General features: G+C 38.6%; 2 protein-coding genes across 10 annotated transcripts in view; one reads left to right on the top strand and one right to left on the bottom strand.

Annotated features, from left to right (window-relative positions):
* Positions 1 to 25,548, top strand: part of LOC100580626 (elongation factor-like GTPase 1) — a 393,155-nt gene that overhangs the window by 233,814 nt on the left and 133,793 nt on the right. For 2 of the 3 annotated variants that reach the window (XM_030814912.1, XM_030814914.1), the window contains exons 1-2: positions 23,271 to 23,420; positions 24,235 to 24,344. In XM_030814912.1, coding sequence (XP_030670772.1) covers positions 24,254 to 24,344 — 91 coding nt within the window. In that variant the 5' untranslated portion in view covers positions 23,271 to 23,420; positions 24,235 to 24,253. Of the gene's footprint in view, positions 1 to 23,270; positions 23,421 to 24,234; positions 24,345 to 25,548 lie in introns of those variants that run through there. The other variant, XM_030814913.1, reaches the window with a different exon arrangement.
* On the bottom strand, positions 1,119 to 23,242 carry SAXO2 (stabilizer of axonemal microtubules 2). Of its 7 annotated transcripts, XM_030814917.1 has the most exons (5): positions 23,102 to 23,216; positions 22,846 to 22,895; positions 20,279 to 20,458; positions 14,249 to 14,448; positions 1,119 to 3,932 (listed from the first exon to the last, which is right to left on the bottom strand). In XM_030814917.1, the coding sequence occupies exons 3-5, from the start codon at positions 20,368 to 20,370 to the stop codon at positions 2,989 to 2,991; spliced, it is 1,236 nt and encodes a 411-aa protein (XP_030670777.1). In that variant the 5' UTR covers positions 20,371 to 20,458; positions 22,846 to 22,895; positions 23,102 to 23,216; the 3' UTR covers positions 1,119 to 2,988. The 7 variants fall into 7 exon arrangements, with proteins under 7 accessions (XP_030670777.1, XP_030670775.1, XP_030670776.1 ...); XM_030814915.1 differs by lacking the exon at positions 22,846 to 22,895 and having other exon boundaries at positions 23,102 to 23,242; XM_030814916.1 differs by having other exon boundaries at positions 22,846 to 23,224.

The following is a 25,548-nucleotide window of genomic DNA, read 5'->3' as shown; positions in this document are numbered from 1 at the left end:
CCAAAGTGCTGGGATTACAGGCGTGAGCCACAGCACCTGGCCTAGACTTTATTTTTTAGAGCAGTTTTAAGTTCACAGCAAAACTGAGTGGAAAATATAGAGTTCCCATATGCCCCTCCCCACACACATGCACAGCCTCCCCCACTATCAACACCCCCAGCCAGGGTGGTACATTTGTTAGAGTTGAGGAACTTACATGGACACATTACCACTCAAAGTCCATAGTTTAGGTTAGGGTTCACTCCTTACATTGTCTGTGCAGTTTTTATAAATCATAAGGCCTTTATTTCTAATTTCAGTCCGTGGTCTCATTTTACACAACAAGGGTTTCCAGAGAGATAGGGTGGAAATGGGATGGGACTGGGGTAGAAACCTACCAACTTTTCTCTCTGAATTTTTCCTCCTTTCTTCATTAGATTTATCCAAGTTTGGCATAGTGGAATCTGGCAGGTTGCTAAGTAATATTACCAGTTTCCAGCCCTGTTAAAATGTTTTTTGTGTGTGTTCCCGCATAGTATTTCAAGGAGGCCTAAGAGGAGAATGACTCAGGGATTGCTAGCTTTCCACCAACATAGCCTGGAAGTCCCTTTAACTCTTTCACAGAGATAGAGGGTCCCTCTGTACCTATTTTTATGCTGTTCCCACCTTCCCATTTTTCTTGATCTGGCAATTTCCTACTTATCTTCCAAGATTCAGCTCACCTGTCTATCCTCTCCGTAAGGCAGACTTTCCTGAACTCCTAGGCTGAATGTCTTACATTGTTCTCTGTTTCAATCTCTATTTTCACACCTGTTATACTGAGTGTTAGATTATTGGGAAACACCATTATTCATCTTCAATCCTTATCCCATGGCAAATTGCCTCTGGAAACTCTAGTAGATGTCTTATTAAGGGTGACCTTTGTCCAGGGAGGGGACCACCCCTATTAAATTACAGAGTGATTTGAATATCCAGCATTGGAATATGGGACGGGATGACAGAGTGCTGTAGTATTCTCTTATTTTTAATTCTGATTACATTGTTTTGTATTTAAAAAGTAAGAACATCTACTTATGTATAGGTTAACCTAGACAGGACTTTATTAAAATGCTCTCAAAAAAAATTAGGGAAAAAAATAATTTCTTGAAAATCTATTCCTTTTATTGATTTTATTAATGTTGCATATAAATATAGTTTCACACACCATAGTTTTACTAATAAATGTAAATAAGAACAAATTACTTTTGAACAATTAAAATAACCAAATGTTGATTTTCAATAAAGTATATTTTGAAATAATTCTGAAGCCATAAAAGACTAAAATGCACTTTATGCTGAAATAAATCATATTCTCCCATAATGCAATTATTTAATTTCTTTTAAAAAAGAAACCACCCAATAAGAGTTTAATTCATTAGGAAATTTTTAGCATTTATAAATGCAATAGAGTGTTTCTACTATACTTACTAGCATCATTCCTTTCCTTATCACTTATCTTCACACTGGAAGAGGTGAACCAGGTGATTATGCCCCCTGCTGGGGCTGCTGGTTCTTCCTCTAAACAGTGACTTGGCCTGGCAATTAGGTGCAAAATTACCTACATTTACCCTAAAGATTTCTTCAGAGCTGTCAGTCTTCCTAAAACTACCCTAGCGAATAATACTTTTTCCTTTCTGCAAATACTGTTATTCAAACCACTGTATTTACCCCATTCCAAGCTTTCCATTCTCTGTTAAGAATTTCTCAGGTGCTCATGAAGTTTTAAAGGACAAGACTCCTCTCAGAAGTACATACTACTCATAAGCTCAAAGCAAATTAGGTTATTTTACAATCCTTGCTACAGGCCAGAAAATGAGGACTGAGTAAGTAATTATCCCAACTTGAAAAGGAGAAAACAAGTACAAAAAGAGATTGAGCGATTTTTTTTAAACAACCATCTACATTTGTACTTTAAGGATTAAAATGTACCATATAGTCTGATGCTCAAAACAAACTCTTTCTGAGAACAGACATCATTTTACAAATAAAGACACTGAGGCTCAGAGATATGAGTCACTGTCTAAGGTAGTACAAATAGAAATCTATATTATTAGAACTTGAACTCAGGCTGGGTATAGTGGCTCATGCCTGTGATCCCAGTGCTTTGGGAAGACAAGGCAGGATTCAATAGCAGCCTGGACAATATATTGAATAGCCTGACCAATATAGCAAGAACCTATCTCTACAAAGTATATTTTAAAAAAATAGCCAGGTGTGGTGGCACACCCTTGTAGTCCCAGCTATTTGGGAGGCTGAGGCAGGAGGATCACTTGAGCTCAGGAGGCTGAGGCTGCAGTAAGCTGTGATCATGCCACTGGACTCCAGCATGGGTGAGAGTGAGACCCTGTCTCTAAAAATAATAATAATTATTAGTTAGAACTTGAACTCAAGTTCTTTGATTCCCAGCACACAGAGCCTTTCCTTGCCACACCACAGTGCCTCTTGCTAACTTGAACATGGTGAGGAGCAGTGCAGCAGTCTATATACCACCAACCCAAACTTGACTCAGTGGATGCTATGTAGACGCACGGAAGTCTGAGTAAAATGAATCCTGTTGCCTTGGAAGAGGAATCCATGTATCATTTTCAATGTTGTTCTAGATAATCCTGATGTGCTTGATAAATAACAACTGGCATGTGAATAACCATACAATTGCCATAATTATAAACAGAATTACAAATGATAATAGACTGGGGACAAGCTACTAAGCAGTATGTTGAATATTAAAATAGTTCACATGGGAATGTATATTATTCAACCTTCTGAAATGCATATTAAAGAACAATCTTTAAAATATCAATACAAAATGGTTTTAAGATTCTGATTTCTTATAATACATTTTCCAATTTTCTGGTTTAAAAATATAAAAAATGATTTATTATATCATAAATTTTTTAACTATAAAAATTGAGTTTTCTCTTGGAAAAACAACAACTTGCTAGTAGCTTCCTTTTAAGCACATTTTGGTTATTAGAAGGACTTCACTGCGGGAGTAATCTTGCAGAAGAATTTATGACCTTGGGAATTTGTATTTTCAAAAATATAACCTGGAGGAGAGGGATAGCTAGCTGGGCAAATTTCCTGTTTTTTTGGTGTGTACTCTACAGAGTACATAGTTACATCATCAAATGGAACAGAACTCTTAAAAGCAATATTTAAAGGTTTGCAACTCTCTGTTGGGATCAATTCATGTGGCACATAGTGAGATCTGAAAGTGCTCAAACCATCAAATTTTCCAGATGGGTTGGGAATCTGCTGCTGCTTCTTAATAAGTCTTTGACGACAACTTTCCCATGCTGGAAAATCTTCTTTCATGGTGCTTTTTCCTTGGAAAGGAAAACTGTTACTTCTTCTACGAGAAACTGGCCTGATGGGAACAACACGGTTGGCCTGATACGGAACATAGTCAAGATGGCTTGTGCTGTTTAACAGCATGCTCCCTTTAGGAGGCACATACTCTGGTACTTTCTTGACCTCAGGTGGTGGGATTTCCCATGGTTGAAAACTTTCACGGAATTCAGTGCTTCCTTCAAACCGAGCATTCTGGGTCACTCTGGTGTGTACAGGTCTGCAGATTTTTGCAGTTTCACCAGTAAGACCCTGAAAGTCATACCGGTGAGTTGTGAGATCCTCAAAGCGTTGGTCAGTTGGTTTGTAAACTTCTTTTGGCCTTTCAAACTTGAGTTCAAGCTGATGAGGTATATAATCAAGGCGATGACTTGTAATACCATTAAAAGGGGCTGTAGAACGCTTGACCACAGAGGAGGGTTTAAAGCTTTGCCTAGGCTTTATCTCCTGAGGAACAAAGTCATCCTGAAATGTAGTTGAATTTCCAAATTTCACAGTAGGGGGGTGGTAAGTTTGTTCTGGCTTATAAAGTTCACTTTTATGAAGGTCCCAAGCTCTGTAATCGTCTTGAAAATTAAAACAAAGCAAAAAGTTTTAAATGCTGAAGAAAACAACCATCTTCTAAAAATCATAACTGACTTCTCTCATTGCCAAACATCTTTCCATTTCCTCTAGAAATCTAAACAATAGTATCAGAATACAGTTTCTCTGATTCCTTTCAGATGTGTTCTTTTTCTTCATTTCCACCTTCCTCTACCCATCTCCTCACTTTAATACATATAACTTTCCACTTTCAGATTCATCTGATTACATAACAAAGGAAAAGCACATCTGAGCCTGATTGTGGATAGTTCTTGAAATCCAAAAGGACTGTGTTGTAGGTGAGGACAGAGTTTAGGAGATTATGGTTGTATTCCTAGGAAGAGGTTGGGATTTTAATTACAGCTCACAAAATGCTAAGGTACGTCTAAAATCCAGGGCTTGAAATAAAATCAAGTGCCCTTCATGTGTGGGCAAAAGTAATACACGTATTACTCTTTGCTTTGGAGAGACTCATCAAAGGGGACAAAATTTTAATTCTGGTATACTCTAGGAAGCCTACAGAAAGCACTCCTTGAGCAAAGATACAGGGTAACTTGTGCTATCCCAGAAAGATCACTGGCTTCAACTTTCCCTCATGAAATGGACTTTAAGGCATTCCCAAAAGATAGAGGGCCATCTAGAGGCCAGAGGCCTTAACTGAATGCCTTCAGAAGTGTTTGAAATTGTAGAATTTTAAGTGACCATCAGAGCAGAGACCTGGGGTTTGGAAGTTAAATAACCTTAAGCCTACTTCCTGCAGTTTACCTAGACTGTGGAGCATTTTGGGTCACTCTGGTGTATACAGAATGATGACTTGTAACACCATTACAAGTTGGTAATGGTACACTTCACTAAAACTGAAATGTTTGTATTTCAACTAAGGATTATTTGTGTTTTCTATTTCTCCATGAGGAAGATAGTAGGATAGGAAATACCATAGAATTGACTTCACCCCAAAATACATATTTCTAAATACCAAAAGTTAATTTATAAAAGATAGAAATTTATTACACAAGATAACGTACTAAAATCTGGACTAAAGTCTATGCAATATTTACAGGAAAGGTCAAACCTTGAAAACTTATTATGTGGATATCTTCTTTGAAGAGAAAAAATGCTTATCCATTTCTGCCAAAATGGCCAAGTTTTGGACTAAATGATTACGTTACTGATGTCTGGATGAGAGAGTCTACCTGACTCAAGAATACGTGACCTTTAGGCTAGCAGAGACCTTTAAGACAAACTGACAGAAAAGATGAGCTAGATCAAGCATTGTTATTCTTGTAAACCTAAAATTGAAAATAATGAGTGACACAGAAATGGGAGAATTGAAAAGGATGCCAGGAGGTAGAGCTGAAGAGCTATGGAAAGCTGAAGTTACATTCAAAACAGACCTGTAAAGAAACAAATGATAACTAGGCAGAGGTGGCCAGTGAGTAAAGTGGCAATCAGAGCAGATGAGTGAAGGGAAGTGAAGATGCTGTGAGAGAAATCATGTAGCTCATTGCAGAGATGAAGGGAAAAGCTCTTCCTTCAAGCTCCCTGGGCACCTGATAGCTTTCCATTTTCAGTTCACATGAAGCTTTACCAGAGTCTTTTTTTTTTATTGAGGTGCCACGAGGGAATCTCTCTTCTTTGCAAACTACAGTATAAAAGTATAACACTATTTTTCACTAGCTAAAAGGAATCACAGATGTTATTGAAGGCTTATAATTCCACACAATCATATAGGAGAATTCTTGCTACCACAAAAGAGAAAAAAGATTTTCATTATCAGAGAGGAAACAGAAGAGAGTATTTCTCCCTCAACAAACCAGCTTTGGTTTTCAAAATGGAAGCAAGAATTTGGACACTGAGAGATGGATGTGATAGCATACAATAGTATGAATGTAAGTTCTACATAATTGCAGAAAATTGATTTTCTCCCTATAAATATGCCTATGCTCATATGCCTGGAATATTTATTATCTGTTCTGGAATATTTGATAACATTCTAGCAGTGTCTTTAAAACATCATAATCTTTATCATCTGTTTGTAGTGTTTTATGATACTTATGGAAAAACAAAGAAGAAAAGAAACAATGCTGTCCATGTCTAACAATACAGTTTGGTTATGTGGCAGCTCCACTATTGCCCTTGTTAGATGTTTCCTCAGCCCACTTTTTATGTCTAGCCACTAAAATCTGGTTAGAAAGTTTATTCTCTTCTGAACAGATTTAAGTCCAAGAAGTGCCTGCATGCACTTGCCCACTATTTGTATACACAGCTCCAACCCCATTTTAATATAGTGAGCTGTTCTAGGTTCTTCTTTGAGGACAAAAGTCTTGAGTTGCTTATGCTAGTTCTTTTTCCTGGTACTTGGGACTGCTCCCTGTGGTGTCTTGTGGTACCAAGGAATTGGAAACTACTTTTAGAAAGTCAGGGGACATCATCCTCGGCCTCAGCTTTTTCAATCTACGTATCACCAATCTACTCCCATGATTTTAATACTACCTGTAAGATGGTGACTCCCAAACTTGAATCCCTACTTCAGACCTCCCTTTGGACACCAACCCACATATTTATCCGCCTGCTAGACATCTTTATTTGGATGTCCCTCAGATAAATGAAAACTTAGCATGCCCCAATTAATTATCTCACTCAGACTCACGTTCCCCAGAAAATAACATATCAACAAAGTTTCTATTATGAATTTGGCATCTCAGGCTAAGGTTCTGTTTAATTGACTTTCTCTTCCTCATTTCCTTCTCTCCTTTCCAAGTGGTTTTCAAGTACTGTTGATATTACCTTCTAAATATTAATGTCTTCCTTCTTGAAGCAAATATGGAATGAATGGCAACCTGATAAAATTGTCAAAAATAAGAAAAAGAAAAAAGAAGAGGCCACAATGTAAAATAAACGTCTATAAGGTGTGTAGTGCTATTCTCTTTCATTCTTGATATTTGTAATTGGTGTCTTCTCTCTTTTCATTTATTAACTTTATTATCTTTTAATAGAACTAATTTTTGGTTTTTCTCTATTATTTTTCTGTTTTCAAATTTATTGATTGCTGCTGTTATCCTCATTTATTTCCTTCTACTTGGCTTTGGATTTAATTTGCTCTTATTTTTCTAGTTTCATGCAATGAAGGTTTAGACTATTGATTTAAGACTTTCTTTTCTAATATGAACCTTAAATGCTATAAATTTTCCTCAAAGCATTGCTTTAGATGCATCTCTCAGATTTTGATGTACTATATTTTCATTTTCATTAAATTCAAAATATTTTCTCTTTTGTTACTTTTGCTTAAAGCCATTAATTATGGAGGATTTTGCTGTTTAATTTCCAAATGTTTGGGAATTTCCACATTTTTTTCTATTATTGATGTCTAATTTAATTCTATTATGATCAAAAACACACAATGCATGATTGCAAGTCTTTCATATTTGTTAAGGTTTGTTTTATGACTCTGAATATAGTTTATCTGGATGAAGCTTTCATGTGCACTTGAAAAGAATATATATTCTATTATTGTTGGCAGAAGTGCTTTACAAATGTCAATTTGGACATTGTTGATAGCGTTGTTCAGGTCTTTATATCCTTATTCATTTCCTGTCTATGTTCTATAGATTACTTAGAGACAGTGTTGAAGTCTCCAACTACAAATGCATATTTTTACATTTCTTATGTTAGTACTATAAGTTTTTGCTGCTTTGTATATTTGAAGCTTAGGATCTTGTGTTTGGGAAATGGAAGGTGGGTGTGTGGTGGTTTCTCTGTTGTCCCAGTCCAGCTTCAATCTTAGGCAGGCCCTGTGCCCATGGGCCTCAGAAGCAGGGCTCTCTCAGTGCACCTGCCCCTTCACTTGATGTAGTAGGTCTCTAATTGTTGGTCCCAAGACAGTTTCCTGTTCTTTCTTCATGTTCAAGGTTTGGTTTTATTTTGCTTCTTCTTGTTGTTTTTCCTTTATCTTTCATCAAGTTGAAATACATCCTCACCTATTTCTTGGGGTTGTCAGAGTGGTGCCTTTCCTGCAGTGGATTAATGCTTTTGCTCTGTAGGTTAGAGGCATTCAAATGGAGCTTCCTGCTTTTTTTTTTCTTTTGCAACAGCCACCATTTTTCTCTCCATGCCCGCACTACGACGGAAACTTTCTGTGGTCTCCAGCCTTTCTCCCAATCTTTCTGATGATCACACAGTGAACATCCATAGGGAAGAGTCTATGAGTAGTTTTGAACTCTCCCTTTAGTGTCTGAAGTTCTCAGAGCTTCTATACTCTCGCAGTAGCTAATACTCAAGTCTCCAGCAATTAAAGATGTAATGAATTATTTTATTCACTTGTGTAACAGCTAGTCTTCATTCCATGCCCTGCTTTGGGTGAAACACTGCTTGCCTCCTGTTTCAACTGGGTGGAAGTTGTTTCTCCTCAAATGTCAGGCTAATGGGTTAACCTGTGATCTCAGCTTTCTAAAGGATTCATAAACATTTATGATTTTGTAGATTATCTGGCTTTTTCTTATTGTTATGCTGGGAACATAATCTTTCTGGCCTTCTGCATCCTACAGAGAATCTGAATATTCTGGATTTCTTTATGGTGAGGTTTAAAATTACACCTTCAATTCTACAAATTCAATTTCCTTTATAGATATAGGGCTATTTTGACTTTTTATTTCTTCTTGAGTTACTTTTGGCAAATTGTATTTTTCAAACAATTTATCCATTTTATGTATGTTGTAAATTATTGGCATATTTTTAAAAATAATATCTTTTTAATGTGTGAAAAATCAATCTTTGAATTTTAATCACAATATTTTGTTCATTTACACTTAACATAATGATCTAGCTGGGCTTAAGTTGACTGTATTGCCATTTGCTTTTAATTTTTCCTTTCTTTGTTCCCATACCCCTTATTTCTTGCCTTCTTTTGTATTAATAAATGGCATTTGTATTATTCCACTTTACTACTTTAACTTTCTATATTTTAAAAATAAAAATGAATTTTTGACTTATTATGAGATTTTTCTGGCTCAGACTTAAATGGATATTTTTACCACTTCTAGCACCAAAGAACCTGTAAGCAATTTAATTCTATTTAAATCCTCTTGCCTTTTGTACTACTGTTCTAACGTAATTTACTTTTCTATTTGTGCAAAAACATACTATAGTAATTTTGACTTTAAGTTGTCAATATTCTTTTATATTTACCCACATATGTACCCTTTCTGTGTGCTTCATCCCTTCCTGCATTTCATGCTTCTATCTGGAATAAGTTTCCATTTAACTGAAGAATTTCCTTTAATGCTTTTTGTAGAAGGTATCTCGGCTTTTTCTTTTTTTGTCTGAAAACATTTTTAATTTGCTTTAATTTTTAAAGGCTATTTTTACTAGATATACAATTCTCAGATTTGCTGGCTTTAAAATTCTAGATCCTCTCACACCTTCTGCATATGGTTTCATCCTTCTGCATATGGTTAGCCAGTTTTTCCAGCATCATTTATGGAATAGGGATAAACAATTTCCCCACTGTTTATTTTTGCCAATTTTGTTGACAATCAGGTGGTTCTAGGTGTCTGGCTTAATTTCAGGGGTCTCCATTCTGTTCCATTGGTCTATGTGTATATTTTTGTACCAGTACCATGCTGTTTTGGTTACTGTAGCTTTGTAGTATAGTTTGAAGTCAGGAGATGTAATGTCTCTGGCTTCATTCTTTTTGTTTAGGATTGCCTTGGCTATTCAGGCTCTTTTGGGTTCCATATAAATTTTAGAATAGTTTTTCTCTAATTCTGCAAAAAAATGATATTGGTAATGTGCAGATTGCTTTGTGTAGTATGACATTTTAATGATATTGAATCTTCCTATCCATGATCATAGAATGCTTTTCCATTTGTGTAGTCTATGGTTTCCTTCTCCATGTAGAGACCTTTCACCTCCTTCGTTAGATGTATGCCCAGGTACTGTGAGTGTGTGTGGCTATTGTAAATGGGATTGCGTTCTTGATTTGATTCTCAGCTTGAAGATTATTGGTGTATAGAAATGCTACTGATTTTTGTGCATTGATTTTGTATGCTGAGACTGTGCTGAAGTCATTTATTAGGTCCAGGAGTCTTTTGGCAGAATCTTTAGGGTTTCCCAGGTATAAATTACATTGTCAGCAAAGAGACATAATTCGACTTCCTCTTTTCCTATTTGGATGCCTTTTCTTTCTCTTGCTTGATTGCTCTGGCTAGCACTTCCAATACTATGTTAAATATGAGTGATAAGAGTGGGCATCCTTGTCTTGTTCCAGTTCTCAAAGGGAATGCTTCCAGTTTTTTGTCCATTCAGTACGATGTTGGCTGTGGGTTTGTCATAGATGGCTCTTATTGAGTTATGTTCCTTCAGTGCCTAGTTGTTGAGAGTTTTTATCATGACGGGATGTTGGATTTTATCAAATGCTTTTTCTGTATCTACTGAGATGATCATATGATTTTTGTTTTTAACTGTTTATGTGGTGAATCACATGTATTGATTTGCATATGTTGGACCATCCTTGCACACCAGGAACAAAACCCACTTGACTGTGGTGAATTAACTTTTTGATGTGCTGCTGGATTTGGTGTGCTAGTATTTTTTGAGGATTTTTGCATCTGTGTTCAGGGACAATGGTCTGTAGCTTTCTTTTTCTTTTTGTGTTTTTGTCAGATTTTGGTCATCAGGATCATACTAGTTTCATAGAATGAGTCAGGGAGGAGTCCTTCTTCCTCAACTTTTTGGAATACTTTCACTAGGATTGGTATCAGCTGTTCTTTCTGTGTCTGGTAGGATTCAGCTGTGAACCCATTTGGTCCAGGGCATTTTTTTTTTTTTTTTGGTTGATAGGTTTCTTACTACTGATTCAATTTCCTTACTTGTTATTGATCTGTTCAGGATTTCTGTTTCTTCCTGGTTCAATCTTGAGAATTTGTGTTTCCGAATTTATCCATTTCCTCTAGACTTTCTAATTTGTGTACATAGAGAAGTTCATAATATTCTCTGAGGATCTTTCGTATTTCTGTGGGATCAATTCTGATGTCACTTCTGTAATTTTTTATTGTGCTTATTTGGATGTCTTTCTTTGTTAATCTAGCTAGTGGTCTATCAATCTTATCTTTCCAAAAAATGTACTTTTTGCTTCATTGATCCTTTGCATGGTTTTGAGGGTCTCAATTTCATTCAGTTCTGCTCTGATTTTAATTATTTCTTCTGCTAGCTTTGGGTTTAGTTTGTTCTTATTTTGCTAGTACTTTTGGTTGCAAGGTTAGGTTGTTAATTTGAGATATTTCTATCTTTTTGATGTAGGCATTTAGCATTATAAACTTTCCTCTTAACCCTGCTTTTGCCACATCCCAGAAGTTTTGGTATCTTGTGTCTCTATTTTTATTTATTTCAAATACTTTTTTTTTTTTTTTGAGACAGAGTCATGCACTGTTGCCCAGGCTGGAGTGCAGTGGTGCAATCTTGGCTCACTGCAACTCCACCTCCCGGGTTCAAGAGATTCTCCTGCCTCAGCCTCCTGAGTAGCTGGGATTACAGGCACCCACCATCATGCCCAGTTAATTTTTGTATTTTTAGTAGAGATGGGGTTTCGCCATGTTGGCCAGGCTGGTCTCAAACTCCTGATCTTGTGATTCACCCGTGTTGGCCTCCCAAAGGAGGACAGTGAGAGTATCTTCCCATTGTGACTTCTCTTCAGCTGTAGAATTGTTTTTAAATAGGTTATCTACAAAACCTGCAGCACAATCATACAGAGTGTGGAAGTACAACCTTGGCTCTTAGTGTTTTTGTTGTCTCATGCCTGAAAATCTGAAATACAAAATATCACCTTTGCTGACTAAGAAAGATCAGTAGTGAGAATGCTAGAGGAACTCAAAATTCCTTATCCTTGAACTATAACCATCGGAGTGGAAGTATCAGAATCTACAGGAAACCCAGGTCATGGAAAGCTAGTAGTGTTGGTATAAGTGTGTGCGTGTATTGTGTGTACATGTTCCCAGCATCAGGGGACAACGGTATTACTGGTATTTTTCTTATGGATCTTGTAGAAAAAAGAAAATCTTACTGTGATTGTATAAGAGACCAAATACAGTGGCTCATGCCTGTAATCCCAGCACTTTGGGAGGCCAAGGTAGGCGAATCACAAGGTCAGGAGTTCGAGACCAGCCTGACCAACATGGTGAAACCCTGTCTCTACTAAAAATACAAAAATTAGCCAGGCGTGTGGCGCGCACCTGTAATCCTAGCTACTCAGGAGGCTGAGGCAGGAGAATTAGTTGAACCCAGGAGGCGGAGGTTGCAGTGAGCTGAGATGGTACCACTACACTCTAGCCTGGGTGACAGAGCAAGACTCAATCTCAAAAAACAATCAAAAAAAGAACAAATTCATTTTCATCAATTATTATTTATGCCAAATTTGGCATGGTATATTTTCTCCTGCGCATATCAATCTATATATCAGCAATTACTCTATGCTACATTTAATTATAATACACTTCTTCACCATTCACATAGTCTTCGCAATTTGTTCTTTGTGTAGTATGTTATGTGCTCAAAGATTTAAAGAACAGAAAAAACATTTTCTTGACCTCCCTAATGGGTAGGCTGATAGATGAAAGTATATTGATATCCTGCACTTTACTTACTCGTTGAATGGGTAGGCGTGAAATTTAAAGATAAAATAGGCATTTAACTATTACCTAAATAAAGTATGAATCATTACTTTGATTATTGATGGTCACTCTTACAAAAGTGTTTTATATTAGGACATATCCATTCAGCTATTTTACATAACCAATGGAAATAATGTAATCCTATATATGTAATTACATTATTAATAAAAATATATAAAAGTAATATCTATTATCATATATCAAAATCAAAATAGGCCTAAAATAGCCTATTTTTAGGCCAGGTGCAGTGGCTCACACCTGTAATCCCAGCACTTTGAGAGGCTGAGGTGGGTGCATCACTTGAGGTCAGGAGTTCAAGACCAGCCTGGCCAACATGGTGAAACCCCATCTCTACTAAAAGTACAAAAATTAGCCAGGCATGGTGGCGGGTGCCTGTAATCCCACCTACTCAGGAGGCTGAGGCAGGAGACTTGCTTCAACCCAGGAGACAGAGGTTGCAGTGAGCCAAGACTGCGCCACTGTACTCCAGCCTGGGCAACAGAGTGGGACTCCATCTTGAAAAAAAAAAAAAAAAAAAACCTATGTTTAAAAAACAAAGACCCCATTCCTCAAAAGTACTAGAGTATTTTAAAATCAGGTTTTTGGGCCACGCGTGGCTCATGCCTTTGATCTTAGCACTTTGGGAGGCTGAGGTGTGTGGATCACTTGAGGTCAGGAGTTCGTGACCAGCCTGGCCAACACGGTGAAACCCCATCTTTACTAAAAACGCAAAAAATTAGCTGGGCGTGGTGATGTGCACCTGTAATCCCAGCTACTTTGGAGGCTGAGGTGGGAGAATTGCTTTAACCCAGGAGGTGGAGGTTGCAGTGGGCCAAGATCACACCACTGCACTCCAGCCTGGGTGACAGAACGAGACTCTGTTGCAAAAAACACCAAAAACAACAACAACAAAAAACAGGTTTTTGGAAAGAAAAACATACATGGCCCAACTTGTACTCCTCTAAGTCAGTTGCCTGCAAAGGGAAAGTATTCTCATCCTTCCACCATCCCGGAATTCTTAGAGGAACAGGACTCCTATGTGGTAGTCTAGCACTGTCTATCATGGGGTAGATAAGCTTATCTAATTCTGAGGTGCAGTGTCAGGAATCGCCTGCTTACAGATGAAAGGTTCATTCTCTACTTTGTCCTTTATCAGTGTAAAAGCAGTATTTTGCTTCTCCATCTGGCAACTGTTTTGCTTTATAGTTTGGTTCAGGACTTGAATGGAGAAAAGCATTGCTATTTATTTGACCTCAAAGATCACAATACTCTTGGTAGAGTTTCAACTTTTTCTAGGATGGGAAGACAAGAACAATGCCAACTAAATGTGACATGAAGTGACAAATGTGACATAATGCTTGTTTAATGGCATCCTTTGTTTTTCATGTTTTGAGACAGAAAACTAATAAAGTAGATGAATTTGGATGGGAATGTGGGTCTTTTACCTCTCAATCAGACAAATGGCCTATTTTCTTTTGTTACTATGCAATACTATTTTGCCAAAGAGAGAAATATCCTTTCCTAAGCCATGGAGGCTAAGTTTGGCAGCACACCAAAGTTATAATTTGATATTAGATGTTAAAGCTGGAAGTGAGTTTCAGTTTTTTGGCTCCTTCATCTATGAAATGGCAAGTTACCTTTATAGGTTGGGACAGTGTCCAACGTTCCTTTTTTAACTTGTCTCTCCAAAGGCCGGACTATCGCCACAGGCTGCACTTTGTACCAATTAAAATCCCGTTTGTAGGTAGTACCAAGATCAATCTTCCCTTGTTTTGGTTTATATTCTTCTGGCACATGGCGAGGCTGTTTAACTATTTCATAAGGACAATAATCCGACCTGAAATATATAAATTTGAAACATAGCCTCACAAGCTCTTTTATTTCTAATTATTTCAATGAAGTATGGAAAATGTCAAGGCTTTTTTTTTTTTTACTGGAAAAGTCTGAGAAGATATTAAAATGGTAATAGTTGATAAACTACTTGAAAGAAGTAACTGAATTTCTTATAAGGTCCTATCCAGTGGCTAAATATCTTGAGAAAAGTAAATATATCAAAAATCCTCGTTTTTAAAACATCATTACAATAGATCTCAGTTAATTGGATCTTCAGTAAATAATATCCTCAAGTAATTGATTTTTTTTCTAACCTGGAAGGAAATTTCAGGTAAAATTTACTAAATCTGAAAAGTTTAAAAAATATATTCCCCCGAGTCCACTTTGTCCAAGTCCTTATTCATCTTACTTAAAGTCTCTAGCAAACTATTTTGGCATACTTTCTTCTTTTTGAATTCATGCTATTTTCTCGCTTATTGTTAAATGATTAGTAACTCTGGTCTTTAGACATAAATCACATTCAGATTATAGATGTAAGTGTTCCTCATCTTTGGATCTCCCAGAAGTCCTTGTCATGGATGGATGCCAGAAGGTAATGCAGCCAGCCTGGGCACTATATAACATTATGTGACAGAGGCAGTACTGAGACACTGAGGTAAAAACTGAGGAATGGAGACCACAAACTTAGACTGATCAGACCGCCTAGGTCCAAATCCTGGCTCTGTCATTTACTAGCTGCAGGACCTTGGATAACTTCATTAACCTGTTTATGCCCCAGTTTCTTTATATACAAAATGGAACAATAATATCTTCTATCTCACAGAGTTGTTTTAAGGATCTACACACGTGCTTTGAAGACTGCTTGGTACAAAGTAAGATCAATATGGTAGCCACTACTATTACTACCTCAAGACTTCACAGATTGCTTTTTTCTTCTGGACTCTATTGACACACGACTCATTTTGTGATTAAACTATCTTGTATTAACCAATATTTGCTGCGTATGTCTGTAAGTTCCCCAAAGAAACCCAAAACCCTCACTGAATTCTTCTATTCACAACATAACTTCTTAGACTAATTAACTGCTTTCTCACCCGCTCCAATCCATTTCAATCTGGTTTCCAGCACTGCCACTTCCCTAATACAGCTCTAAGGTTCACAATGTCTTCCATGTGACTAAATTCATCGAACATTTTTAGTCCTCATCTTACTTGACCTCTCCAATAGTGACTGACATTATTGTCAACACTGTCTGTTTCTAGGAAACTTTCTCTTCCTGACTTCCTGATTATTTCTTTCCAGTCTCCTATGCAGGTTCATCTACCTCTACCTGGTCATTAAATACACGTTAGCATTTCTCAAGACTTGGACCTACCTACACATTCTTCTTCTCATCCACTGTTCACTCCTGAGGATAACTCTTCTACTCCCACAGCTTAGATCACTACCTAGATCGAAATAACCCTCAAATTTACATCTCAGCTTAGACCTCTTCTCTGAGCTTCATACCAGTATCTACGATGGTCTCTTGGATTATTCAATGGCAACTCAACTTAGTATGTCCCAAATCAACTCGCTATTTCCCCTCAATAAATGTGGTCCTTTTTGTGTGTTCTCTATTTAAGTGAACACTATCACCATCGTTTCAGATGCATAGTCAGAAATCTAGGACTCACCCTTTATACCTCAATTCTCTCCCCTATCTAGTCCATCATCAACTACTGTCAATTTTGCCTCATCAATCTCTCTCAAATCTAACCACTTTTCTCCACATCTGCCACCACCATAATATGCAAAGTTTTTGCAACGGCTCATTTGAATCACTTTAATAACTTTCAAAACTCATTTACCCACATCTACTCTAGTTCTCCCTCCAATCTTTTCTCCACATGGCACCTGAAGTAATTCTTTCCCATGTAAATCTGATCAAGTCATTCTTGCCCTCATCTCCCTAGCCTCTTCCTTACCTTTCTTCCTCCCCAAGTCCGCCCTCCACTCTCCACCAAAAAAATAAAACAGAAAAACCTTCATGGCTTCTTATTACTGTAAGGACATAGACCACACTGAACATGGTTTAAAGGCTCTGCCTGGCCTTCTTCACTAGCCTCAACTCTCACTGTGCTTCCTCTTGCTTTCTCTGCTCCACCTGGCCTTCTTTGAGAATTTTCTCCTTTCCATGCTCCTTCCTGCTACAAGCTACTCTCTCTCTCTCTACTTGGAATGCATTTCCTTCCCCCCCTTAATCTAGTTAATTTAATATCCTTCAGGTTTTGACTCATTTTTCTCATTCCCCTGATAAAGTCAAACTCTTTTTCTGCTTGTCAAGGTATCTGTGCCTGTCCGTCATAGATTTTATCACTGTTGCAATTTTAGAGTTATTTTGAGTAATGTTTTGATTGCCATTTCTAATAGATTGTAATATCTGTCAGCACAGAGATCATGACTGCTTTTGGTCACCACTGTATGCCAGGTGACTAGTATAGTGCTTGATGCTTAATAAATGCTTAATAATTTTTTATTTAATGAAGAGTAGCAGAAATCACATACCTCTGCTTGTCAAGACATCTGAGTTGTTCTTTGCTCTTCCCAAATACAAACTAGAGGGGGATAGGCTAAAATGCAGTCAGGAAGTGGGAGAATCAGGAAGGGAAACGCAAAGAGTAAGCTCAGAACTCTCAGTTTCTCTGGTTAGACAAGTGTTAGAAAGTATACCTCCAAACCCAAAGCCGCTTCCTATAGAGGAGTAGTACAGGGTGAATGCAGTCTTATTCATCTGATATATCCTGAAATATTTGATGTGTCTAGAATCCTACTCCTTGAGGGCAGGCTTCCTGCCAACTCTGGCAGTCATCTAAGCGAGCTACAACTGTACTGCTATAAAGGATCCAAAATCTTTTACAAGTTCAGACACCTCTTTACAGAGTCACGTCCTGTACTATACAAAGGTACAGAATGCTTGTTTGTACAGATAAATCCACTTTCTACTGCCCAGTCAACACAGTCAACATGAGAGAGTCAAGCAAGAGTTTCAAGCTCCTAGATTATGACTCTTAGAAATACTGCTAGTTTCCCAGTGAAAATATAAAGATCCAATGTCTTACTAAGTGAAGAGATGACACTTTAAGAAATGAATATTTTAGTTTTATTGGTATATTTGGACCTTTGGGACATTTCTTTTTTTTTTTTTTTTTTTTTTTAAATTATTAAGGTTTACTTGAATAAGTCAACAGAGGAAATCCAGAACTGGAAAGCAACTGCCTTTTAAAAGAAAGATATGGCAGGTTAAATTTTCTCAATTTCTACATTTAGAACTGGTTAAAAGCAAAATCTTTGTTTCAATAAACACAAATATTGTAAAATTTATTTCAAATCTCTAATATGAACCATTAAGGCATCAAGAAAGAAATATTAATAAATTAAAGTGAAGAAAAAAGAACAACCATTCCCATTTAATCAATCTCAACCAGTTATTCAATTTCTTCATCTCATTTATCATAATCCATAATTATCTTACTTATTTATCTGATATTTTTATTTCTGGACTTTCCTACAAGACGATAAACAACAGTAAAGCAAAGACCTCTGTTTTATGTCCCATGTCATCTTCAGTGAGCAGTCCAGTTCCTGACCTGCTGCACTGAATCAGTGGCAACAGAATCAACAGCAATGCTGGTTAAAAATGCAGTTTCCTGAGACCCATTCTATTATCTACTGGCTCTTTTAGATGGAGCTCTGGAGTGTGCAGTTTTAACACTTCTAGATTGCACTACTGCATACCAAAATCTGAGGACTAAGTAAAATCTTCCATCTGTGGAAGAGCCATACACCTACACAAGTAACTAGAGTCACCAAAATATTATTACTGCAAGGAATGCCTGAAATGTTAAAAATATAAATATTAGACTAAAAGTTTGAAAGTCTCCACCTTTGCTATGGAAGAATGAGCTGCATCTGAAATGAAAATAACACCAAAATCTAAAGTTATTACAGAGCATTTTTAAAACTCTAAATTATAGAAATATGATGTCTGAGTTCCTTGAAAGCAGGAACTTCAACTTGTGAAAGGAAGATAAATCTTGGAGTCCCAAAATCACTAAGCTAAGGGGAAAAGTCAAGCTGGGAAATGCTTAGGGCAAACCTGTCTCCCATTTTATTCAAAGTCACCCCTCTGCTCACTGAGATAAATGCATATCTTATTGCTTCCTTTGGAGAGGTTCATCAGAAACTCAAAAGAATACAAACGTTTGTCTCTTATCTACCTATGACCTGCAAGCTCCCTCCCAGCTTCGAGTTGTCCCGCCTTTCCAGAACGAACCAATATTCATCTTACATATATGTTGACTGATGTGTGTCTCCCTAAAATGTATAAAACCAAACTGTGCTCTGACCACCTTGGGCACATATTATTGGGACATCCTGAGGCTGTGTCACCAGCACGTGCCCTCAACCTTGGCAATATAAACTTTCTAAATTAACTGAGACCTATCACAGATATTTGGGGTTCACAAACTTATTGACATTTTTATACTTAAAACCAAGATTGTACCTTGAATATAGTATACACATTAACAGTGTAAATAAAATAATGAGTAAATATAATACTTAATCCACCTAACTGACAAAAATACAGAGAGATCAAAAAAGGTCAGTCCAAATGAAAAGTATAGACAAGAGGATTTTTGTTCATCACTCACTGAACAAATATTGGGTACCTACTATGTGCTAGTAGGCATTGTATTCGTTTTCTAAAAGTAGAATGCTGAGATAACAATAGACTTAGTTTCTGCTTTCATGAAACACTGAAACTAATCTAATGATAAATAACAGGAAGGTGCTTTGGGAGTTTACATAGAAGAATTTTACCTAATGTGAAAACTGGATGAAGTGTCAGAGAAGCCTTTTTCAAGTGGTAATTTAGTTGAGATCTACAGATTGAATGAGCATTAGCTAGGAGAGGGAAGGCAAATTGCAGGTAGGGAAAATAGTATCTTGGAAGACTCTGAGACAAGGGAAACCTGGCACTTTCAAGGAAATGAAAAATGGTCCATGGAATGGAGCATAAAAGAGTGAAAAGGACGCTACAGTGAAAATGAATTAGAGAAGTAAATAGTGAGCAAACCATGCCTCTACATGATTTTGGTAAGGATTCTGGTTTAAACATAATGGGAAAGTTTAAGAGTATCTTAAGCAGAGAAGTGATAGGGTTTGGTTTGCATTTTAAAATTATTTGGGCAGGCTGAAGTATTGAAAACAGATCAAACTGCAAAAACTAGAGTAGATTCAGATATTATACTTAGAAAGAGACTGCATTCCTCTAGGTCAGGCTTGTCCAACCTGCGGCCTATGGGCTGCATGCGGCCCAGGACGGCTTTGAATGAGGCCCAACACAAATTCGTAAACTTTCTTAAAACATTATGAGATTTTTTGTGATTTTTTTTGTTTGTTTGTTTAGCTCATCAGCTATGGTTGGTGTTACTGTATTTTATGTGTGGCCCAAGACAATCTTCTTCCAATGTGGCCCAGGGAAGCCAAAAGATTAGACACCCTGCTCTAGGTGGTGGTGACAGTGGAAAGTAGATAAATATGAGATATTTTAGGAAGTTAAAAAAAATAGAACTTTTTATAACGCTTTTTTCTTCTCACACTTTGTCAACCTAACTTTATTCTCATTTTTCTGTTTTTTTTTTCAAGTTGTGACTTAACTAGTCTCTTGACTATTAGATTGGTTCAACTTAAATCAACTAAACAGTTCAATTTAAATAGCTAGAAAACTTTATTGACACCGGAAGAGTTGAGAGAAAAATAAGTAAAGCAAACAGTTACTAAATATTTACTTAAATGTAGTTATTCCTTCCATTTTACCACGGCATGCTCGAATTTCTTGCTTGGGTTTAAGACTCTGAGGTGGAAGAACATTGTCATACATAGGATATTTTTCCAAATATTCAGTTGTAGGGCAAAACACCCCAGAATTTTCATAAATCCTCGTGGTTCCACGTGGACAATGATGTCGCCTGTGCAAAAAATAAACTGAAAGATTAACCTTAAAAAACATTTTGTGTTATAGCTGCATTTTAATCAGAGACCTCTAATAAACTCACAATTTCTAAATTCTAGAGCTTTACTAAAAAACCAAAAACTGGACCGGGCGCAATGGCTCATGCCTGTAATCTCAGCACTTTGGGAGGCTGAGGCAGGTGGATCACAAAGTCAGGAGATCGAGACCATCCTGACTAACACGGTGAAACCCTGTCTCTACTAAAAATGCAAAAAAATTAGCCGGGCATGGTGGTGGGTACCCTGTAGTCCCAGCAACTCAGGAGGCTGAGGCAGGGAAATGGCGTGAACCTGGGAGGCAGAGCTCGCAGTGAGCCAAGATCCTGCCACTGCACTCCAGCCTGGGTGACAGAACAAGACTCCGTCTCAAAAAAACAAAAGCAAAAACAAAACCTCAAAAACTGTTTCCTCTGTAATGGTGTTTACAAAAACAATCAATAAATAATGGTCTATCCCTATGTGGTGGAAGCACAGCAATTAAGTGTCATAACAATTCAGTGTCTTGTTACACTATAGAAGCTGAAAAGCTAATAGGGAATTTCCCATGCTCTTGCAGAAAGGTTACACATACAATTTAGGTTTCACCTACTACGTGTATTCACATGATACTTTGATTCAGAACAGAGCTACATAAGGAGAGAGTCAAGGCACAACACTTATTTTGCTTGCACGGAATGTAATAGAGGCAACAACAGATTGGAGCTAGAAGTTGTTAGGTGGCATCTTGATTTGCAAGCTGGTTTCCTAACTTGGCAGCTTCTGGACCTTGGAAGAGACCAGTGATTCTGGAGTCTACAGCTCTGTTGCAATTTTCTGATGATGGCAGAGGCAGTGGCTCCCTTGTCAGTCCTCGTCTGTGGTAAAATTTTTGTGGAAGCTTATTTTGAAAATGATTTCTTAAGTTCTTCCAAGTGAACATATATATACTCCTTAATAAATTCCTTTTTGCCTCAACTAACCAGAGGAGATTATGTTATCCATAACTAAGAACCTTGACCAATATATCATATAAGCTAATAGTATACAGTTATTTAAGAGAATGAGGGTGGTCTTTATGCATGATCATTGGAAGATGGTGAGATTGTAAATAGTAAAAAACCGGATTGTAGAATAGTATGCTCAGAATACTCTTTTTGTTAAAAAAAAAAAAAAAAAAATCAATGCAGGCCAGGTGCAGTGGCTCACACCTCTAATCCCAGCACTTTGGGAGGCCGAGGCAGGCAGATTATGAGGTCAGGAGATGGAAGACAACATGGTGAAACCCCGTCTCTACTAAAAATACAAAAATTAGCTGGGTGTGGTGGCACAAGCCTGTAATCCCAGCTACTCGAGAGGCTGAGGCAGGAGAATTGCTTGAACCCGGGAGGTGGAGATTGCAGTGAGCCAAGATTGCAGTAGGCCGAGATTGCGCCACTGCACTCCAGCGTGGCAAGAGAGTGAGACTCTGTCTCAAAAAGAAAAAAAAAAAAATCAATGCATATGTAAAACAAGTCTTAAAGAACATTCGTTATATGTGGAAGATAGAATTATGAAGGCATTCTAGAATATTATAGATATTTTTGCTTAGATTTTTATGATACCTCTTGTGTATTTATTGCATTATCAAAAATAAAAATAAACCCTTAAAAAGACAAAACTAACAACCACAGCCAAAAACAAACAAGAAGTAAAATCACACCATTCCAAGGGTGGCCCTCAACATAATGAAGACTGAATTTCCTAACAGTTGAATGAGAAAGGAACTTGGCGTTGAATATAAATTAGGAAAAAAGTAAAAATTTTCTCCTGCACACCAGTCTGCGGATTCATACACCCAAAGTTAATCTGTTGATATTTTAATCTATAAATAATTATGAACTGTGTTTATTATGAGACTATCAAAAAAACTGCTTTCCATCAACATGCAGGTGTTTTCTTTGAAGGAGATTACAAATACACCAGGGATTGACAACGTTCATATTTACTTAGCAAATAATGATCTAATCCCTGGGTCAATAGTGAAGCTGAGGAAGGAGAGGGCTGTGTTTACAGGTGATGGAAGGTTGTTAGGCAGGACTCACAGTTGGATTCTAGATTTCAGGGTGGGGACTACTTACTGCCTTTCAGTCAGGAGGATTCCAAAGAACTGCTGCCTGGATGGGAATGGGAATATGGTCTGGTGGGAGGATAGAAACGTGCAGATGAAAGAAAATGTGGTATGGGTTGCAGACTCAGGGCCTTGGGCGCTGTTCTTTCTCATCTTTGTGGTGGGGGATGATCGGGTGGAAATGCACTCTCCCAGTCGGATCACATCCCACTACTCACCAGTCTTATATCCCGTCGCTGCTTCACATATATTACTTACCTGGCCCGGGTGGCATTTTACTTTGCATCCTTGATTGGGAGTCTCAGGGGCTACCAACAAACGTTTTACCCCTGGGTAGCCGGCGGGTGCGGAGCGAGTATTCGTGGGGCGGGATAAGTGCAGAAGCCGCTGCGCCCTTGTCCCTTTATCTGCGGGGTACGGCCGCTCTCAGGGTTCCCGAGGAGCCGGCTCCGTGCACCTAGGCCCTAGGTCGGCTCCCAAGCTGCGGCCCGCCGCTACACCAGCCGTTTCTTACCCGCAGCTACAAATCTGACACAGACACCAGCTCCTCAGATTCTTGGCTCCCATGCTTTCCTCCACCGCGCCTCAGCACTTGCGGCTTCTACACTCCCACAGCGCCCGCCGTAGTCAACACAACAGAGGGATGCCTGGTGACACACTCTGCGCCGGCTTCCGGCGGCGTCAGAGGCGTGCGGGTGAAAGGTCGAGCGTCAGCCGGCCCCGCCCCCTGGCGCGCGGGCGTGCCGGACCCGCAGAGCTCCAGGACTTTCGGAAGCTCTAGGTGTGGGTGCCACCCGAGAGGAGGAGCAGGGTTGGTGGGGCTGCTGCAGCCGGTGAGTGTGGGCTCGCGCTGGGGGCTGGAACCTCCTCGGCCAGCCTCTGGGCGGTGCCGGAGGACCCCGCTCGCTGCGGCTCTGAGGCGGGAACAGGGGCTGGGGCCGAGCGCGGGCTGGGAGCTTCGGTCCCCGGAGTGTCGCTTCCCGTCTGGGGCCGGGGCGGTCGCCTGTCTGTGTAGACCCGGGATCCTCAAAGAGAACGAATCCGGGACCCTGCAGAAATGAAGGGCTTGTAGTGTAGAGGTTTTTCCTTTTTATTTAGAAAGGAATGAAAGACCGGCAGTGCACCTGCTTGGATAATAAGCACGTGACCCAAAACTTTGTTCGGGCTCCATGGGCAGGAATAAAGCTGGGTATTTGACCTCGCGCGAGGACGAGCGAGAATGTCAGAATGAGGGACTTGGGGGAAGACTGAAGAGAGAAAGGGAGGATCTTCTTCAGCATTTTCTCTCCCTCCTGGATGCAACCCTTCCTGTACGTGGTCATTGGCCTGGAGAAGTTTATCCGAGGACTCCTCCACCGGCAGGGTTACTGGTGTCACTGTGCACCGAGTCCCCTCGAGCTGCGTGATTCATCGCAGCCTTCGGATCCGGAAGGATGAGCAAACTCGTTAAGTATAATCGTGGTAGGATACTGACTTTAGTGCTCGAACTGGACTTAGGCCTCGGTGGTGTTTCTCATCAATAAACATTCACTGGGTTCCTGGTTTAAGGGATTTGAGAAGCCTTGCCACCTCCCAGCGTTTATTATTTTTTTCTTTTGCCCCGACCTTTAGCCTCTGGGCCATTTGTAATACATATTTAATTTTTAGTCACAGGAAATAAGTAATCATGGTGCTCAACAGTTTGGATAAGATGATTCAACTCCAGAAAAACACTGCCAACATCAGGAATATTTGTGTTTTGGCTCATGTTGACCATGGTAAGAATACTTTTTAAATGGCTTATTTTGATAAATAAGGGAGGTGTGTCTCTGTATGTCTCAGTGGAGTGAAGCTGTGGGCAGCTGAGAGTGGTGTTTGCTAAGAAGCAAGTCTTCTTTCTTTAAAAGTTTTCTGTGATGTTAGGGAAGCCTGCTTTGCTATAAAGCATTTGAAATGAATACGGTTACCTAGTGAGTAGCATTCTTCTATATAGTATGTCATGTTGTTTTTTAAACCAGAACTTGAATTTTTTGTTTCTGAAATGGCTTTACATATAAAATGTCTATAGTCTTGACATAATGTCCTTAGAGTCTGTGGTATGTGATCCTATTTAATTCATCAGATATTTATCAAACGTCTGTTAAGTTCAAGATATTTTGCTTAGTATGTCTGAAGGTGGAGATTTATGAGTAGGGCACCAGCCCAGAGGAGGTTTTAAGGGGGAGCAGAGCAAAATGAGACAAACAAGAGAAAAAAGTAGACTCTAATGTTGGGAGAACTAGAGGATTAGGAAGTGAGGGGTTAAGAAAAGGCCTCACAACATAATTAGTATTAGAGATGACACTTGAAGGGGGCTCAAGATGACAAATGGAGATAATCATTACAAGTAGGAATGTGTCATCAAGGGGAGAGGGAAATATATGTGGTTAAAGCCCAGCATATGGGAAAGGCAGAGATAGCTAACGCATGATATGTTCTTCTGACAGATACTGCTGTAACCCCATAGCGCTCCTTCATGCTAAGTCTCCTCTTGATTTCAAACCCCTTGGTAGTTTAGGTAACCACAGCAAAGTGATTGGGATGGGCATATGAAATAAAACATATTTACCATCCTGAAGGTGAAGAACTAGTCGGCGAGGTGAAGAAGCAGGCTGAGTCATATTTCATAGAGCTACTCATGCCAGCTAGGAACTAGGATAAGAATTAAGTGCTCCAGCTCTGGAGTTAGACAACCTAAGTTCAGATCTCCATTTTCAAGTTACATACCTTGCCTTTTTGAGCTTCAATATACAGCATCTGTAAAACAGGATGAAAACTATACCTGCTTTATAGGCTATAGGATTAAATGTGATAATGATGAGAGGGAAGGTAAACACTTCAACATGAAAACAATCATTAATGTCTACTATTAGGCAGTAGGGAGCCTTTGGGGGAAAACACAGAGCAGGAATGATCTAATCAAATAAAACATGAGAAAGATTA

This window comes from Nomascus leucogenys, chromosome 6, assembly GCF_006542625.1.
Source record: "Nomascus leucogenys isolate Asia chromosome 6, Asia_NLE_v1, whole genome shotgun sequence".
Lineage (NCBI taxonomy): Eukaryota > Metazoa > Chordata > Mammalia > Primates > Hylobatidae > Nomascus > Nomascus leucogenys.
Note: the sequence above shows the minus strand (reverse complement) of the source record. Positions and strands in the feature narration are given on the sequence as shown.